General features: G+C 42.7%; 1 protein-coding gene across 1 annotated transcript; it reads right to left on the bottom strand.

Annotated features, from left to right (window-relative positions):
* Positions 1-15616: 15616 nt before the first annotated feature.
* On the bottom strand, positions 15617-18467 carry LOC123107008 (probable inactive receptor kinase At2g26730). Its single transcript, XM_044529018.1, has 2 exons — positions 17017-18467; positions 15617-16445 (listed from the first exon to the last, which is right to left on the bottom strand). The coding sequence occupies exons 1-2, from the start codon at positions 18389-18391 to the stop codon at positions 15826-15828; spliced, it is 1995 nt and encodes a 664-aa protein (XP_044384953.1). The 5' UTR covers positions 18392-18467; the 3' UTR covers positions 15617-15825.
* Positions 18468-19520: the final 1053 nt, after the last annotated feature.

Below are 19520 nucleotides of genomic sequence, written 5' to 3'. Positions count from 1 at the left end.
CCTGCCCCCCTGGGCACGCCCCCTGCCTCGTGGGCACCTCGTGTGCTCTCTGGACTTTGTTTTCTTGCACGATACTTATTTTGGTCGGTAAAAATTCATTATATAATCTCTCGAAGGTTTTGACAACCGTACCATGCAAATATCCTCTGTTTTTGTTTCGAGCTGTTTTTTGTCAGATCTAGATCGCCATGACTTCTTCAAGTGCCCCCAAGGACAAGTTCTTCGAGAAGGTCATCAACCCTACCTCGCAGAGGTGCTGCAACATCCTCAAACCATTGAGATGCATGAGGGGTTGCTGCACATTCGCGATGTTGAGGGACCAAGGAGGACCGGAAGCGTGGAGACAAGACTCGAAGCAATGGAGCAACAATTTTTAAGTGCCAGGAGATGGTGGAATGTGGACTCGACGCCAAACACATAATGATCACGGAGTTCACCAACAACCACAAGCTAGATGACAGGAACATTGGGGAGACCATCTTCAAGCTTCACGAGAAAATCGATCGAGCACCTCCAAGCCCAGATCTATGATCTGCAAAACCAAAACTGTGAGTATGAATATAGATTCAAGAGGATGAGTTTGGCTGCAGATTCGAGGATCCCGGAGACTCGATCATCCTTCTATGATGGTGAGCCTATGCCTTGGAAGATGGACGCCAAGCCTACATCATCAACAACTCCATCATCACCACCCCTGAGGAAGGAGACATAAACACATAGGTATGGGCACTCCCCTTGGCAAATGCTAAGCTAGGGGGAGGTGCCCCGGTATCGTATCACCATCACACTTCTATCTTTACCATTTTCTTAGTTTGATCCTTTTGGTAATATCTTGATCTAGTAGAACAAAGTTTTAGTATGATCTAGTTTTGAGTTTTGCTTTATGATCCTTCTATGTAATCAAGTCCGTGAGCTATATAAGATTAGTGTTGATTCAAGGGCTTGGTCATCTTGCTATGATCTTGAGGGAATAAAAGAAATGATAAAAAGAAATAAAGAGACCATATTGATCTTATGGAGAGTAATGACTTCACATATAAAAGAGTATGATGAATAAAAGTTGTTGAGAGTTGACAAACATAGTTTTGGTCATCGTTGTAATTAATAGGAAGTAATAAAGAAAGAGAGGTTTTCACATATAAATATACTATCTTGGACATCTTTTATGATTGTGAGCACTCATTAAAATATGACATGCTAAAAAGTTGATGTTGGACAAGGAAGACAACGCAATGGGTTATGTTTACTTATATCCGAAATAAAGTATATTGTCATGGATCATAAAACATGTTGAGCTTGCCTTTCTCCCTCATGCTAGCCAAATTCTTTGCACCAAGTAGAGATACTACTTGTGCTTCCAATTATCCTTAAACCTAGTTTTGCCATGAGAGTCCACCATATCTACCTATGGATTGAATAAGATCCTTCAAGTTGTCATCTTGCATGCAATAAAAATTGCTCTCTAAATATGTATGATCTATTAGTGTGGAGAAAATAAGCTTTATACGAGCTTGTGATATGGAAGAAATAAAAGCGACGGACTGCATAATAAAGGTCCCTATCACAAGTGGCAATATAAAGTGACGTTCTTACGCATTAAGATTTTGTGCATCCAACCATAAAAGTACATGACAATCTCTTATTCCCTCTACGAAGGGCCTATCTTTTATTTTTGTCTTATACCTTATACAAGAGTCATGGTGATCTTCACCTTTCATTTTTACATTTTATCCTTTGGCAAGAACATTGTGTTGGAAAGATCCTGATATATATATATATATATATATATATATATATATATATATATATATATATATATATATCCAATTGGATGTAAGTTATCATAAACTATTATTGTTGACATTTACCCTTGAGGTAAACGGTTGGGATGCAAAACTATAAGCCCCTATCTTTCTCTATGTCCGATTAAAACTTCATACCCATAAGTATTACGTGAGTGTTAGCAATTGTGAAAGACTAAATGATAGATGAGTATGTGGACTTGCTGAAAAGCTCTTATATTGACTCTTTCCGATGTTATGATAAATTGCAATTGTTTCAATGACCAAAATCATAGTTTATTAGTTTTCAATGAAGTTTCTGATTCATACCTGACATTGTGAATAGATTGTTACTTTAGCATAAGAAATCATATGACAATATATATATATATATATATATATAGGTAAAATAGATGGGGCACCTAGGTGCCTGGGCACCTTGATAGTTTTTGGACACTGTGATATATTTAATTTGTTTCCTATCTATTCTTCATGCAATGCTTTCCATGTTTATGTTTTATTTTTGGGTCTAACTATTTGGCATGCAAGACTTGACATAAAATAAAATGTATTAATGTTGATTTTGTTCGAATTGCTGCAGGTATATAATACACGTATTTTTGTTTCCTAACTATTTAATACAGATATCTAATACGTACCAACGAAATTATATACATATGCATGTATGCACATATTCAATAATTTATTTTTTGAACTATTACATTTTTTATTCCTAATTATCTAAAATAGGTATCATATACTTACTAACGAAAGTATGTACGTACGTGGGTATATATATACACAATAATTTTTTTTGTTGGCTAACTGCATTTTATTTTTTTCCTAAATATCCAATACAGTTATACAATACCTACTGACGAACATATTGTATCACCCAATCGACGTATATAACCACATATATTGAAAAGGGTAGAAAAATATTGTACATACCCGGTCGATGTATATACCCGGTTATGTGAAAAGATGTAGGAAAATATTATACATCAAATAATTCAAGTGGAAATACCCAAGGTGTCCCATATGGGCGTCCTATATATATATATATATATATATATATATATATATATATATATATATATATATATATATATATGTGTGTGTGTGTGTGTGTGTGTGTGTGTGTGTGTGTGTGTGTGTGTGTGTATGTGTGTGTGTGTGTGTGTGTGTGTGTGTGTGTATAGGGTCGCGCTATTCGTCACCCTGGGTGAGCAATAGTTATTCTTCACCCCCTCTATTTTACCATTAATGCACCGTAATTTTACGTTCCGTAAGTTTTGTCTTATTTCCGACGCAAAAAGAGACCGTAAGAAAATATATAATCGCCGTAAAAAATATTTTCTGTTATGTAAAATTACAAACATAAAAACATAGTCTAAAATACACATAAACTGCAAATTTTATTGTCTTATGACCTATATTTTTATTTTCTTATGTCAAATTTTACGTAGTGAATCAATAGAAATGTAACTATTTGAATTCCAAACGTAATTTAATTATGAAATCATCGTAAGATTACCTCGGGTGGAGAATAACTTATTCTGCACCCTGGGTGATGAATAGTAACACTATATATATATATATATATATATATATATAAGTTTTAAATAGCGGGCTACGCCATTTAGCGGCGGCTCGACCAGCAGCTAAAAAAGGCTATAGCGGAGCTATAGTGGGCCATGCCCTCATTTAGCTGTTTTACTAAATAATGAAAAAAGGATAATAGCACACCATATAATTGTAGAAGGTTCAATATAGTACATAGCAACAAAAGGCAAACTTGCACATCACAGGAGTTGGTTCAGTCCAGCACATAACAACAAAAGGCACACTCGCATAGTAGATATCTCATACCTTACACATATTTCAGTCTAACAACTAGCAGGACTTGCACATAACAAAAGTAAGATGGCAAACTACAGACAAACAACCATACAATTGCAGTGCATCAATCTGAATCAGCAGAGGCATAGTTAGACTCATCTCGAGCTTGATCATCTTCTGATTCCGAAGAGGAAGAACAAAGCATGGGATCTTCTTCAATGCTATTAAGAAGCGAGTGAATGCTCTTCTTCCTCTTCTTGTTGGCTACTGCAGGTCTCTTTCTTTTTCTTCCTTGTGCTTGTGATGTTGAAGTCTCTTGTTGAGCTTGGGCTTCATTACCTAAATGTTCGCCGGCATTGTCATCAGGAACGATCCCAGTAATGAACTCATTGTCTTCATCCTCCAGAATATCATTGGTGACCTTCTCTATGGGGTCTCTGTTCTTATTTTCTCTCTTATGCTGCAGCCTCGCGTTGAATTTGACAAGGACAAGATCCCTCAACCTATCACTGAGTAGTCTGTTACGCTTTTTTGTATGAACCTACATAGTGAAGGAAAATTGAGTGTAGGTGAAAAGAAATCAAGGAACACATGGTCACATGTGAGAACAGAAATCAACTATTTTGTACAGTTCTAGAGTTATAGTTTCCTTTCTTACTTGTTCAAATGTTGACCAGTTTCTCTCACAAGCTGAGGAGCTGCATGTCAATGTGAGGATCTTTCTAACCAATTTCTTCAGCTTGGGTGCGCTTGTGCCATGATTCAACCACCATTTTGTTGCATCAAGTCATTCACAGATTATTAGTTATATATTTAGACATATACAAAATGAGAAACAAAGAAAGTTTGAAACTGGTTTAAAACAAATTGCACTAACCTGGATCAAAATTTTTGTTTCTTCTTTGTCGTGTGGGAATGTCTGTTCCAAAAGACTGAGCCTCTTCTTCATACATGTTGAGTTCATCCATAATCTCCTCTTGCAACGTCTCATCTTGAATCATCCTTGTAATGCAATGGATGACGGCTGCTCTGAGTGATCCATCATTCTCAATCGCATTCTTGTTTGGATAGTAATAGTAGGGATTGAGAAAGTACCCAGCCAAATGTAGTGGCGTCTTGAGTTTGTTGTCCCACCTCTTGTCAATGATATCTATAACAACTTTGAAACGACTCTCATCATTGTCAAACCTCAAACTGATTTCCTTTTTTGCATCTAGCATACAACCATGGAAGACTCCCATCGCTGGCACATCACTATCCATCCTTCTCAGCACATTAGCCATTGGCTCAAAGAAATTGACAGCAGTGTCAACACCTTTCCAAAAGGAATCAGTTTGCACAACTTTTAGAGCCTTCTTACCCTTGTCCTTCTTTAAGTACCCCATGTCATTTAGCTCCTCTGATCTGAATAGTTTAAGCAACTCCTTCTTGTTGTCTTGCAAACCTTTTAGATTGAGATAAGCCGTGGCAAATCTAGTAACACCAGCACGAACCAAGTCTCTTCCAAGTGTTTTCCTCATCAAAGCCAAAACCCTCGTATGAGCATACAAGAACACGGTAACTTGCCTAGCTTGGACAATTGTTTTCTCAACTAGAGGCAGCTTCCCAATATCTTCCAACATGAGATCAATACAATGGGCTGCACATCCAGACCAAAAAATGTTTGGTCTCTTTGCTTTCATTAGACTTGCAGCTGCTGTATTAACACTAGCATTGTCAGTCACCACTTGGACAACCTTTTCTGGCCCTATATCTTCAATACACCTGTCTACAAGCTCATAGATGTATTTCCCATTTTTTTTGACATCCGAGCAATCAACCGAATCCGTAAATAAGACCCCATGTGCGCTGTGAACAACTAGGTTCATTACTCCTCTGCCTTTCTTATCTGTCCATGCGTCGGTCATTACCGTACAACCTGTCTGCTCCCATGCTTTCTTATGGTTCTTGAATGAGTCAAGCACCTTCTTCTTTCTTTTCTGTAGGAATGGCCCACTCATCTCATAGGCACTAGGTCCTTGAAGGTCCTTGCCAAAATTTCCAATGGCCACAAGCATACTCGCAAAGCTAGGAAGTGTCACAGTGTTGTGTGGAATGCCAGCTTCATAGAAAAACTGACATATGTACCCACAAGCTCTATTCCTCCTCTCTTCTGTCTTCTGAGATGACAACTTTGATTGAACCTTTTCGCTGAGAGTTTGCCCTTGATTCCTCTTGACACATTCTTCTACACTTGACATGCAGAACTTGTCCATAGGGCCACCTTGGGATCTGCTTCTGCTTTGTGTTGACAACACAATATCATTGTCACCGTCGTCATCACTCTCCTCTTCTCCCTCCGAGTGATCTATGTTAACTGAACTTCTTATCTTTTCCAATTCTGTGATTTTCTCATCCTTCGCATCATTACTCTTTAGGAGCAAAACCTTCATCTCCTCCTTCACATCCCGAGGAACCTTCTGGCATGGTGTAGCATTGCACTTCTTAATGCCAGCAAGGTGATACTTTACCCTTGTTACGCCGCTAGTTAATATATTGTCACAGAAAATGCATTGCAGAGTGTATGCTCTATTAGGATGTGGCATGGTACAGTACTTCCATGCAGCATCACTTGATGCAACAGCACGAGCTGCTGCTGTTTGTGGTACGGAGGATGTGCTTGAGATACCTGCACCTATGAAACAAAAAAACAGAATTAAATTAGGCAGAATAGAAATCAAACATAGCATCAGCCGCACTGAAACAACAATGTTTAATCTACTACAAAGTACAAACTCTACACAGGGGGCACAAACAACTCTCCAGGTCAATCAACATTTAATATATTTAGAGATTCAGTGCATATATGATTTCCCAAAACTAGATAAACCTAGGATGGAATTCGTATACATTCAGAAGCTATGAGTATTTGTTTTCTTAGTCTTCATTGTCACTCCAAGTTTAGAGATTCAGAAATTTCTCAGACAACAAGCAAGCACGCACATATAAGTATATAGCCAATATTTTGCATATAACAGAGATCCCATTACAATGAAGCTTGAAGAAGAGTAGAAAAAGGACAGATCTGAGGATAGAACTTGCCTGTCGATGGGGTCTGCTGACTCATTGCAGGCTAGGACGATGCTGCTTGGAGAAGATGGCTGAAGAGGGGGCGTCACCGGGAAAGGGCCGTCAGAGAATGAGGCGTCGAGGTCGTGCACACTCGGGAGAGAGGCCGCCGCTGGGAGAAGCAGGCGTCCCCGCGAGGAGGGGTTCGCCGGCAAAGGGGGCGTCGCTGGGAGAGGGGGAGTCAGCGAGTCGTCGCCGTCCCTGCTTAGTTGCCGCCACCGCCGCCAGCCTCCATAGCAGATATTTTGGGGAGGAAAAGGGATACGGGAGGGTAGGAGTGCAGATGGTGGTTAGGGTAAAAGGGACACGAGGGGGCTTCACGCGTGCGATTTCCAATTTGGGCTGAAATTTTGGGCCGGGATCGCGGGAAAAAAACGCTAAACGCTAAATTTTCATAGCGCTATGGGCAATAGCGGCGCTATTAGCGGGCTTTCCTGGCCGGCCCTAAATTGGCCTAGCTGTAGCGGGGAGGGTCCAAAAACTTTGATATATATATATATATATATATATATATATATGTTACTGTTATAAGAATGATCATGATGCCCTCATGTCCGTATTTTATTTTATCGACACCTCTATCTCTAAACATGTGGACATATTTTTCTTTATCGGCTTCCGCTTGAGGACAAGCGAGGTCTAAGCTTGGCGGAGTTGATACGTCCATTTTGCATCATGCTTTTATATCGATATTTATTGCATTATGGGCTGTTATTACACATTATGTCACAATACTTATGCCTATTATCTCTTATTTTACAAGGTTTACACAAAGAGGGACAATGCCGGCAGCTGGAATTCTGGGCCGGAAAAGGAGCAAATATTAGAGACCTATTCTGCGTAACTCCAAAAGTCCTGAAACTCCACGAAAGTCAGTTTGGGAATATATAAAAATATTGGGCGAAAAAAGTACCAGAGGGGGGCCACCCACCGTCCACGAGGGTGGGGGCGCGCCCTACCCCCCTGGGGGCCCCCTGCCTCGTGGGCCCCTTGGCAGGCCTCCGGTGCCCATCTTTTGAGATATGAAGTCTTTTACCCTGGAAAAAAATAAGGAGGAAGCTTTTGGGACGAAGCGCCGCCGTCTCGAGGCGAAACCTTGGCGGAACCAATCTAGGGCTCCGGCGGAGCTGTTCTGCCGGGGAAACATCCCTCCGGGAGGGGGAAATCATCACCATCGATCCTCTCATCGGGAGGGGGTCAATCTCCATCAACATCTTCACCAGCACCATCTCCTCTCAAACCCTAGTTCATCTCTTGTATCCAATCTTTGTCCCAAAACCTCATATTGGTACCTGTGGGTTGCTAGTAGTGTTGATTACTCCTTGTAGTTGATGCTAGTTGGTTTATTTGGTGGAAGATCATATGTTCAGATCCTTTATGCATATTAATACCCCTCTGATTATGAACATGAATATGATTTATGAGTAGTTACTTTTGTTCTCGAGGACATGTGAGAAGTCTTGCTATAAGTAGTCATGTGAATTTGGTATTCGTTTGACATTTTGATGAGATGTATGTTGTCTTTCCTCTAGTGGTGTTATGTGAACGTCGACTACATGAAACTTCACCATTATTTGGGTCTGGAGGAAGGCATTGGGAAGTAATAAGTAGATGATGGGTTGCTAGAGTGACAGAAGCTTAAACCCTAGTTTATGCGTTGCTTCGTAAGGGGCTGATTTGGATCCATATGTTTCATGCTATGGTTAGCTTTACCTTAATACTTCTTTTGTAGTTGCGGATGCTTGCAAGAGGGATTAATCATAAGTTGGATGCTTGTACAAGTAAGGGCAGTACCCAAGCACCGGTCCACCCACATATCAAATTATCAAAGTAACGAACGCGAATCATATGAGCGTGATGAAAACTAGCTTGACGATAATTCTCATGTGTCCTCGGGAGCGCTTTCCTTTATATAAGAGTTTGTCCAGGCTTGTCCTTTGCTACAAAAAGGATTGGGCCACCTTGATGCACCTTATTTACTTTTACTACTCGCTACCCGTTACAAATTACCTTATCACAAAACTATGTGTTATCGATAATTTCAGTGCTTGCAGAGAATACCTTACTAAAAACTGCTTATCATTTCCTTCTGCTCCTCATTGGGTTCGACACTCTTACTTATTGAAAGGACTACGATAGATCCCCTATACTTGTGGGTCATTAGGGCTTATAATTTCGCCTCCCAACGTATTCACCTCAAGGGTGATGTCAACAATAATAACTCATGCTACCCATATCCAATTGGATATATGTGCCTAGATCTTTCCTCACCACATGATGCTTTCCAAAGGAGAAAAATAAAAGGGAATAGAGAGAAAAACTTTGACTCTTGCATGGAAGTAAATACATAAAAGTAAAAGGTCGGCCCTTCACAGAGGGAAGTAGAGGTTGCCATGCGCTTATTTGTTTGTATGCTCAACCCCTTAGTGCAAAAGAACGTCACATTATATTGCCCCTTATGATAGCAACCTTTATTATGCAGTCTGTCGCTTTTATTCTTTGCCATCACAAGTTTGTACAACGCTCAATTTTCTCTTACACTAAATGATCTAACACTTTTAGAACCAATTTTTATTACCTTATTGCACCGATGACAACTTACTTGAAGGATCTTGCTCAATCCATAGATAGGTATGGTGGACTCTTGAAAATAAGATTTGGGTTTAAGGGTTTTTGGATGCACAAGTAGTATTTCTACTTGGTGCGGAATTTTTGGCTAGCAAAGATGTGGGGCAAGCACCACATGTTGAAGGATCTATGACAATATAACTTCTATGTGAATATGAACAAACATAAACCATTACGTTGTCTTCCTTGTCCAATGTCAAAAATTTTGGCATATAATATTTTGATGGGGGCTCACAATCACAAAATACTTCCAAGATAGTGTATTTGCATGTGAAAGTTCTCTTCCTTATACTAATTATTCAAGAATTGCTTGTATGACCAATATTGTGATTTTCAAGCTTCAAAAGATTTCCCTTCCGAAACCCAATGTGAAGCTACCACTAGGCATGATATGAACATGTAATTTCAACTTCATGATCTTCAATTCATTCAACAATTTACTCATAGGATATAAGTGAAGCACAAGAGTTAATGACAAGCTACTCCAAAAAGATATAAGTGAAGATCAAGCGAGTAGTTAAGTAAATAGGTAGCTATTTGAGGACTCTCTCTTATTTAAAAGTTTCAGATCTAAGTATTTTATTAAAACAACAAGCAAAACAAAATAAAATTACTTTCCAAGCATAGCACACATCATGTGAAGAAGCAAAAACTTAGGCTCAACCGATACTCATCGATAATTGTTGTACAAGAAAGGTGGGATGCCTAATGGGGCATCCCCAAGCTTAGATGCTTGAGACTTCTTAAATAATATCTTGGGGTGCCTTGGGCATCCCCAAGCTTGAGCTTTCGTGTCTCCTTAATTCCTTTTATATCATGGTTTCCCTAAATCTTAAAAACTTTATCCACACAAAACTCAACAAGAACTCGTGAGATAAGTTAGTATAAACCAATGTAAAAACCTTATCATTTATCTACTGTAGCAAATCACTAAAATTATTATTCAATATTGCATACTAAATTCCTCTGCATATTTAATACTCCTATCCTCAAATAGAATCATTAAACAAGCAAACATATGCTAGAAGCGTTATCCACAAAGTGACTTTTTAATTGACACCCACTAGTGGTCAGTTTCTTCTTCCAAGTTGACTGGACCAGGTACCACATTTACCATAGGATATGCTTATCTGATGAGGTCCCTCGAGTCATCTCTGCCACTTAGAATTGCTTATGACCTGCTCTTAAATGCTCTTCAAAGTACTCAAGCTTCAAACTCCTTGCTAACCGATAAAAGGAATCAAGCTTAAAGGACTATATGACTAGCTCTTCCACATCCTCACCACCATTCATAAGGCTATACAAACAATGCAAACATAACAACAATCTGCCAAAATAGTACAGTCAGTAAAGAATGCAAGAGTATCAATAATTATTTAACTCCAAAAATTATGAAAATTTACCATACTATAGAAAATTTATCAGAGCTTATTGTGTAAAAATTTTCAACATTTTATCACATCTGACTTTTCTAGAGAATTTTTGCAACAACGATAAACTTTCTGTTTTGAAACAGCAACATGTATACTTGCAAAATAAGCATGGCAAAGGCTATACTTGACATTTTTTTGAAATAAAAGATGCAAAACATTATTATAAATAACAGCAAGAAAATCCTAACAAAATAAAATGATGATCCAAGTAAAACTCATATCATGTGACGAATGAAAACATAGCTCCAAGTGAGGTTACCGATAATGTTGGAGACGAAAGAGGGGATGCCCCGGACTTAGTTTCTTGGATCTTCCTTGAATATTAACTTGGGGTGTCTTGGGAATCCCCAAGCTTAGGGTCTTGTCACTCCTTATTCTCCTCATATCGATGTCTCACCCAAAACTTGAAAACTTCAATCACACAAAACTTAACAAAACTTCGTGAGATAGGTTAGTATGATAAAGAGCAAACCGTTTCACTTTGGTACTGTCAAAGACAAGATCCATAATTTTTCTCACACAATGCCTACTGTACCATATCATTTCCACAATTTATATTGAGCAATATAAGCCATAGAAGCTAGAAAACAAGCAAACTATGCATTGAAAACAGAATGTGTCAAAAACAGAATAGTCTATAGTAATCTGTACTCCAACCATACTTATGCTACTCCAATTTTTTTGAAAAATTAGGACAACCTGGGAAATTTGTCTATTAATCTTTTGCAAAAAGAATTAGTATTTTATCACGTTCTGTTAAAAATAAGAATTATTTTGCTGATCGCAAAAGTTTCTATTTTTCATCAAGATCAAATCAATTATCACCATAGACCATCCCAAAGGTCTTACTTGGCACTTTATCGAAACAAAAGCTATAAAACATGATTACTATAGTAGCATAATCATGTGAACACACAAAAATAGGGGGTAAAAGTGTTGAGTTGTCTCCCAACAAGCGCTTTTCTTTAATGCCTTTTAGCTAGGCATGATGAGTTCAATGATGCTCGCATAAAACATAAGGATTGAAACATAAAGAGAGCATCATGAATCACATGTCAAGCACATTTAAGTCTAACCCACTTCCTATGCATAGGGATTTTGTGAGCAAACAATTTATGGGAACACGAATCAACTAGCATAGGAAGGCAAAACAAGCACAATTTCAAGATTTGCAACACATAGAGAGGAAACTTGATATTATTGCAATTCCTGCAAGCATAAGTTCCTCCCTCATAATAATTTTTCAGTAGCATCATGAAGAAATTCAACAATATGACCATCACATAAAGCATTCTTTTCATGACACAAAAGCATAGAAAATTTATTATTCTCCCCATAAGTAAATTTCTTCTCATCAATAGTAGTGGGAGCAATCTCAGCAAAATGACTATCATGAGAGTGAAAATTAAAATTATGATGACAAGTTTCGTGGTTATCATTATTCTTTATAGCATACATGTCATCACCATAATCATCATAGATAGCAACTTTGTTATCATAGTCAATTGAAGCCTCATCCAAAATGGTGGATTCATCACTAAATAAAGTCATGACCTCTCCAAATCCACTTTCATCATTATAATTATCATAAATAGGAGACATGCAATCATTATAATAAATTTTCTCATCAAAACTTAGGGAACTAAAAATATCATCTTCATCAAACATGGCATCCCCAAGCTTATGGCTTTGCATATCATTAGCATCATGGATATTCAAAGAATTCATACTAACAACATTGCAATCATGCTCATCATTTATACCAAACATTATATTGAATTCTTCTTCTATCAATTGAGCACAATTTTCCTTTCCATCATTTTCACGAAATATATTATAAAGATGATCAATAATATGATGCAACTTCAACTCCATTTTTATGTAGTTTTCTTTTATAAACCAAACTAGTGATAAAACAAGAAACTAAAAGATTTGATTGCAAGATCTAAAGATATACCTTGAAGCACTCACCTCCCCAGCAACGGCGCCAGAAAAGAGCTTCCTTGATGGGATGTGAGTGCCACTTACCTAGCCTCCCCGGCAACGGCGCCAGAAAAGAGCTTGATGTCTACTACGCAACTTTATTCTTATAGACACGTGTTGGGCCTCCAAGCGCAGAGTTTTGTAGGACAATAGCAATTTTCCATAAAGTGGATGACCTAAGGTTTATCAAGCTGTGGGAGGCGTAGGATGAAGATGGTCTCCCTCAAACAACCCTACAATCAAATACAAGAAATCTCTTGTGTCCCCAACATACCCAATACAATGGCAATTTGCATAGGTGCACTAGTTCGGTGAAGAGATGGTGATCAAAGTGTAATATGGATGGTAGAAATATATTTTTATAATCTAAATACATAAAAACAACAATGTAGCAAATAGTAAACGGGCACAAAAACGGTATTGCAATGCTTGAAAATGAGGCCTAGGGTCCGTACTTTCGCTAGTGCAACCTCTCAACAATGCTAATATAATTGGATCATATAACCATCCCTCAACGTGCGATGAAAAATCACTCCAAAGTTCATATCTAGCGGAGAACATAAGAAGAAATTGTTTGTAGGGTATGAAACCACCTCGAAGTTATTCTTTCTGATCGATCTATCCAAGAGTTCGTACTAAAATAACACGAAATAATTTCGGATTCATAATACTCAATCCAACACAAAGAACTTCAAAGAGTGCCCAAGATTTCTACCGGAGAAACAAAAGACGAGAACATGCATCAACCCCCATGCATAGATTACCCCAATGTCACCGCGGGAATCCGCGAGTTGAGTGCCAAAACACATATCAAGTGAATCAATATGATACCCCATTGTCACCACGAGTATTCATATGCAAGACATATATCAAGTGCACTCAAATCCATAAAAGTATTCAATCCGATAACAACGAAATCTCGAAGGGAAAAACTCAATTCATCACAACAAGATAGAGAGGAGAAAACACCATATGATCCGACTATATTAACAAAGCCCGTGATACATCAAGATCGTGACATCTCAAGAACATGAGAGAGAGAGAGAGAGAGATTAAACACATAGCTACTGGTATAAACCCTCATCCCCGAGGGTGAATTACTCCCTCCTCATCGTGGTGGCCGCCGGGATGATGAAGATGGCCACTGATGATGATTCCTCCCTCCGATAGAGTGCCGAAACGGGGTCTAGATTGATTTTCGGTGGCTACAGAGCCTTGCGGCGGCGGAACTTCTCATCTAGGTTTACCCCCGATGGTTTTGGAATATTTGGAAATTTATAGGGTGAAGAGGTGGTGTGGGAGGCCACCGAGGTGGGCACAACCCACCTGGACGCGCCTGGGCCTCTAGGCACACCCTGGTGGGTTGTCCCCCCCCCCCCCGGGGCACCCCCAGGTACTACTCTGGCCCACTGGTGGTCTTCTGGTTCATAAAAAAATCCACAAAAATTTTCACGGTGTTTGGACTCCATTTGATATTGATTTCCTGCGATGTAAAAAAACAAAAAACAACAACCGACACTGGGCACTGGGTCAATAGATTAGTCCCAAAAAATGATATAAAGTTGCTATAAAATGATTGTAAAACATCCAAGAATGATAATATATTAGCATGAATACTTCATAAATTATAGATACGTTGGAGACGTATCAGCATCCCCAAGCTTAATTTCTACTCGTCCTCAAGTAGGTAAATGATAAAAGAAATAATTTATGAAGTGTGAATGCTAGCAAAGTGCACACGTTTGATCAATGACAATTTCAATCACTTTTCCTAGCATCATAACAACAATTCTTTCTTATAAAACTTCTCATGTTAAAGTAGCAACTAATTCACATGTTAAGGAGGTGTCACGGCGACGATGTAATCGGCTTTTATGGTCGGTGATGGATTTGAGAACTGGTCTTTTTTAAGAGGAGATGTCACGGCGACAACATAATCAGCTTTATGGTCGGTGATGGATTTGAGAACTAGTCTTTATAAGAAGAGATGCCACGACGACGACATCCTTGTGATGGACTTGTGTCCTCGGCTCCACCTTTGCGATGACATCTGCTCCATCGCCGATGTGGAGCTTGGGAGGTAGTCCAGAAGCGGATGCAGATAGTGGTCTACATCGACGACATCTGGAAGATGGATCATGTGTTGGGATCGTGGTTGGTGGTTAGCACGTATGGTTTCCTTCTCCGGCTCTTAGTCGTGCGGGGGTGTCAGATCTGGAGTTCGATGGCGTGTCATGGGTGCTACCCCGGCCAGATCTTTCAATGGCCTTTGGTAAATTACTTTGAAGGTACGCAAAGTTGCATATCAACCATGGAGCCGCATCGAGCTCGGGTGAAGAGGTGATTCGTCCCATTTTCCTTCGGTGGTGCCAGAGTCAGGTGACAGACGTTGGAGGCATGCGCAAGGGGTTCATCAATATTGATTGTAATTTTCTTTTTTGACCGGCGATGCTTTGTGCAAAGGCTGGCATTTTGTTATCTTCTACTCCCTCCATTTCTAAATATAAGTCTTTGGAGAGAATCCACCATGGACCACATACAAAGCAAAATGAGTGAATCTATACTCTAAAATGCATATAGATACATATGTATGTGGTCCGTAGTGAAATCTCTATAAAGACTTATATTTAGGAATGGAGGGAGTATATGAAAAGACAGTGCTTCAGCCGGTTTCTCAAAAGAAAAAACAATCCTGGATCCAAGCACGCTCACCGTCAATAGTATTATCTTTGGTTACAAAAAGTTTGCTAGCCAAACCTTACAATCAGATAAGAGCGAGTAGTTCGTTGAGCGTGAATATTATTTCCATGAACAGTTGTGTATGATGCACACAACTGTGTGTGTGCAATGTTGGTATCCATATAAACGGAAAAATTAAGACTAGAGTTCTCTGTAGTCACACACAGTTTATATGAGTGAAGGAAAGTACAAAATGGGAGTGTGATGAATATGATCTCAAATGCAACTAACTAGATATGCTTACACACATATATATAGCACCGATCAGAGGTTGGAGAACTCTCAGACTGCCGATTGGTTCGGTGCTCCTGTCACGCTTCCATGGACACAGACCTGTCGTCCTCCTCGCGAATGGCATTGATCATCCCGGCGACCTCCCTCATGGTCGGCGGCACCTCGCCGGGCGAGGCGTCGATGCACCTCATGGCGACCTGCAGCAGCCGCACCATCCGCTGCTCGCTGACGCCGTCGCGGGAGAGCAGCGCGCGGTCGAACACCTCGGCGGTCCACTCCTCCTGGATCACCGAGGTCACCCAGCGCGCCAGCTCCGCGCCGTCGCCCTGCGCCGCCGTGGCCTTCCCCGTGAGCAGCTCCAGCAGAAGCACGCCGAAGGCGCGCACGTCCGCGCGGAGGCCGGAGCTCCGGCTGCTGCCGACGGCGGCGGCCAGCGGCGGCGCGACGACGCCGTACTCGCTGATGCAGGGCTCCATGCCGGCCGTGAAGAGGATGTTGGTGGACTTGAGGGCACCGTGGGCGATGGCGCCTTCCGCCGCCGCCGCAGAGTCGATGGAGGAGGACGTGGAGGAGGCGTAGGAGCTCGCGCCGTCGCCGCGCATGGCGGCGTGTAAGAAGGCCATGCCGTCGGCCACCTTTGTAGCAATGTGAAGGCGCGCCGGCCAGTCAAGGGGGGCCTGGCTGCTCTCTATAGAGCCTGCAAATAATCATCGAGAAGAACATCGTTATTTTCTTCGCTCGGAATAACATTTTACTACGAACTAATGCTCGAGGTAGCATAATCTTACAAGAACTAATGCACGATGAAAGAATCAGGAAATGTTTATCTTCTGGAAGAATTCATAAAAGTTGGCATGTGTTAGCAGATTGTTCATGACGATTGCTACAAAAATGTGCATGAGGGCAACTAGCCACAAGATTGCCCATATGATATTCTCTAATTTGTACTACAACTCAACTATATATATGTCTGCCCCCGCAAAAAAGAAAACTGTATATATGTCTGCATTCCATACAAGAAATAAGTCACTTCGAATTGGTGAATTCTTGGCGTTTCTTTCCTAAAAGAAATTCGAATTTCCAACTTTCAGACCATACATCCAGTGAACGGATCTAATCTCTTCTTTCGTGTACAAAATTATCTTAATTTTGGATAATATGATGTTCCAAGTGTTGAAACTTTCTTGTTTGAATCTATGTGATGTGGAGCAGATTGTATTTTCTCTTCTCTGACATTATATTGTAACGAGAGGAGCGAAGGGGCATACCGTGGAGTAGCCTGTGGAGGCTGCCGTTGCTCTGGAACTCGTAGACCACCAGCTTCTCCTGCGCGGCGCAGTAGAATGCAAGCGGCGGCAGGACGGCCGGGTGCCTCGCGCGCGCGACCCGCTCCATCCGCCGCCGGAACTCGTCGTCGCTCACCGACGCGTCCTTCACCCGCTTCACCGCCAGCGCCGCCCCGCCGGGCACCGCCACCTTGTACGAGCTCCCGTACCGCCCGCGCCCCAGCAGCTCCGCGGGAGACTTGAGCAGGTCCTCGAACCGCAGGTCCTTGGCCGCCGCGGCCGCCGCCGTCGACGTGACCGAGGCCGTGCCCGAACGCCGCAGCACCACCAGCGACGTCGACGCCGCGCCCTTGCGCGCCGGGCTCCGCTCCGCCGAAGCCGGCAGCGAGTAGGCCGACGCCGACTTGCTTGTCGTCGTCGTCGTCGGGTTGCTGCTGTCGAACATGTCCTTGCCAACCATGGCCTTCTTTCCCAGCTTGTTCCTCTTCCTGGAGCAGAGCTTGTACACGACGAATGCCACGATGACGGCGCCGAGGAGGACGTACCCGAGGTACATGAGGATCCTTCGCATCTTCTTTGATTTGCTCTCCCCGGAGGGACACGGGGAGAACACGGGCTCTCCGCACATGCCGGCGGCGTTGGCCGCGTAGCTGTCGTCGCGGAAGCGTCCGGTCTTCTTGGGGATAGGTCCGGTGAGGTTGTTGTTGGACACGTTGAAGGTCTCGAACTTGTCGAGGTCGAAATCAGGAATGGTGCCTTGGAGGTGGTTGTCGTTGGCGTTGAACCTTATGAGGCCGCGGACGCCGCTGAGGCCGGCGGGGATCTCGCCGGAGAAGTCGTTCCTGGAGACGTCGAGCACGTGGAGCTTCCTGAGGTTGCCAAGGGAGCTCGGCAGGGCGCCGGAGAGCTGGTTGCGGTCGACGTAGAGGTGGGTGAGGCCCGAGCAGGCCGAGACGCCCGCGGGGAGGCCGCCGCGCAGCGTGTTGTTCTGCAGGCTCACCACGCGGAGCGCCGGCGCGGCGCAGAGCAACTCCGCGTCGATGGTGCCGCTGAGACCCAGGGACTGGAGATCGATAACCTTGATCAGGCCGGCGTTGCTCGCGCCGTTCTCGAAGCACTTGACGGTCCCTCCCCACTTCGAGTCGCTGCCGTTGCGGCCGCCGGTGCCGTCGCAGGGGTCGGTCGACGCGTCCCAGCCGAAGTCGCCCGCCGTCTTCTGGTCGCCACCGGCGAGCTTGGTCAGGAAATCGACGAGGGAGTCCAGCACATCGTCGTCCTCCTTACCTCGAACCCCACACGAGCAGCACACCAGTAAGGCCACTATGACGGCAGCAGCCACGGCAGGAATCCTCCCCATGATGTGATGAAGATCGAGCACAGCTCACTGAACCCCGGTATGCTGGACTGAGAGCTCTGTGATTTCTTGACGTGAATTAAGGAGCCCGGGATATGGCTGCATGCATGGCGCTGGCTGGCACGCACGGGTCGTTGCAGCTGCAAGCGGACAAAGGCGGCGAACTTTTCAAAGGCCGGTGTGCGTTTGGCGCGTGTGCTGTGGCCAGGGAACAAGGTGGAGGCGCCAGATGCCGGCCGGGAGGGACTCTTCTCCATCCGCGTCAGCCGGCCGGCCGGGGCGACGGCACGAATAGGTCGTTCGGAACACGGCGCACGTCTCGATCATGGAGTCTGCCACACGGGGAATCTCTCCGTTTGGTGGACTGAACAGAGATCTCATTTGACTCAGTGCTAATTTGGAACACATGTGTCTTGAGCTGTTGCTGGAATGATGACTTGGTATTTTGCCTGCGTCGTGGAAAATGACCGTGTTGGCTGATTGATCGGCCGATCTGTTGTTGGTGCTTTTGCCATGGCTAGACCCAGAGTGACATGTGGAATCAGCCAAACGATTACTGGCGGCTGTTGCTTCTTCGCTAATTACAGTTACATCTTACGTGGTACGTAACAAATTTGTTTGCTCTATCAGAATTTTACAATAGCAGGGGGAACGCAAGTAAGCACCCGTGGAAATTCATCATATCATGGGCTTTAGTGTCTTGTTCACTCTCTTCGCCCGCCAAAGTCTTATATATAACAAAAAGAATATTTGAGTACTTGTGCGGAATTTTGTTCCGATGTCTAGGGTTCGCCCAGGTGACATCTGCAAAAGTGTGTTTGCTAAATATTAGGTGCCTCAAATTTCGCTCGCGTCAGTCGATTTCGCACGAGACTGAAGACCGAGGCGGCGTGACGAGCGCCAGCGAGGAACGCCCACCTAGGGGCAACCGAGTCATGACCTCGCCGGAGATGGGGATGCGCTAGGAGCGGCAGAGGGTTGTGACGTCCCAGACAGAGACGAGGAAGAGGGCCGACTGGTGTGGGAAGGGAAAGGGGGGTACGAAGAGTCGTCGTCGACGCTAGAAAAGGAGGGGAGTGGGTTAGTGGGATGGATAGGGCGACAACAATACATGTGAGGGCAGGGTGGTGAG

The sequence above is a fragment of the Triticum aestivum genome, chromosome 5A (genome assembly GCF_018294505.1).
Source record: "Triticum aestivum cultivar Chinese Spring chromosome 5A, IWGSC CS RefSeq v2.1, whole genome shotgun sequence".
NCBI lineage: Eukaryota > Viridiplantae > Streptophyta > Magnoliopsida > Poales > Poaceae > Triticum > Triticum aestivum.
This window is presented reverse-complemented; position numbering and strand designations above follow the sequence as displayed.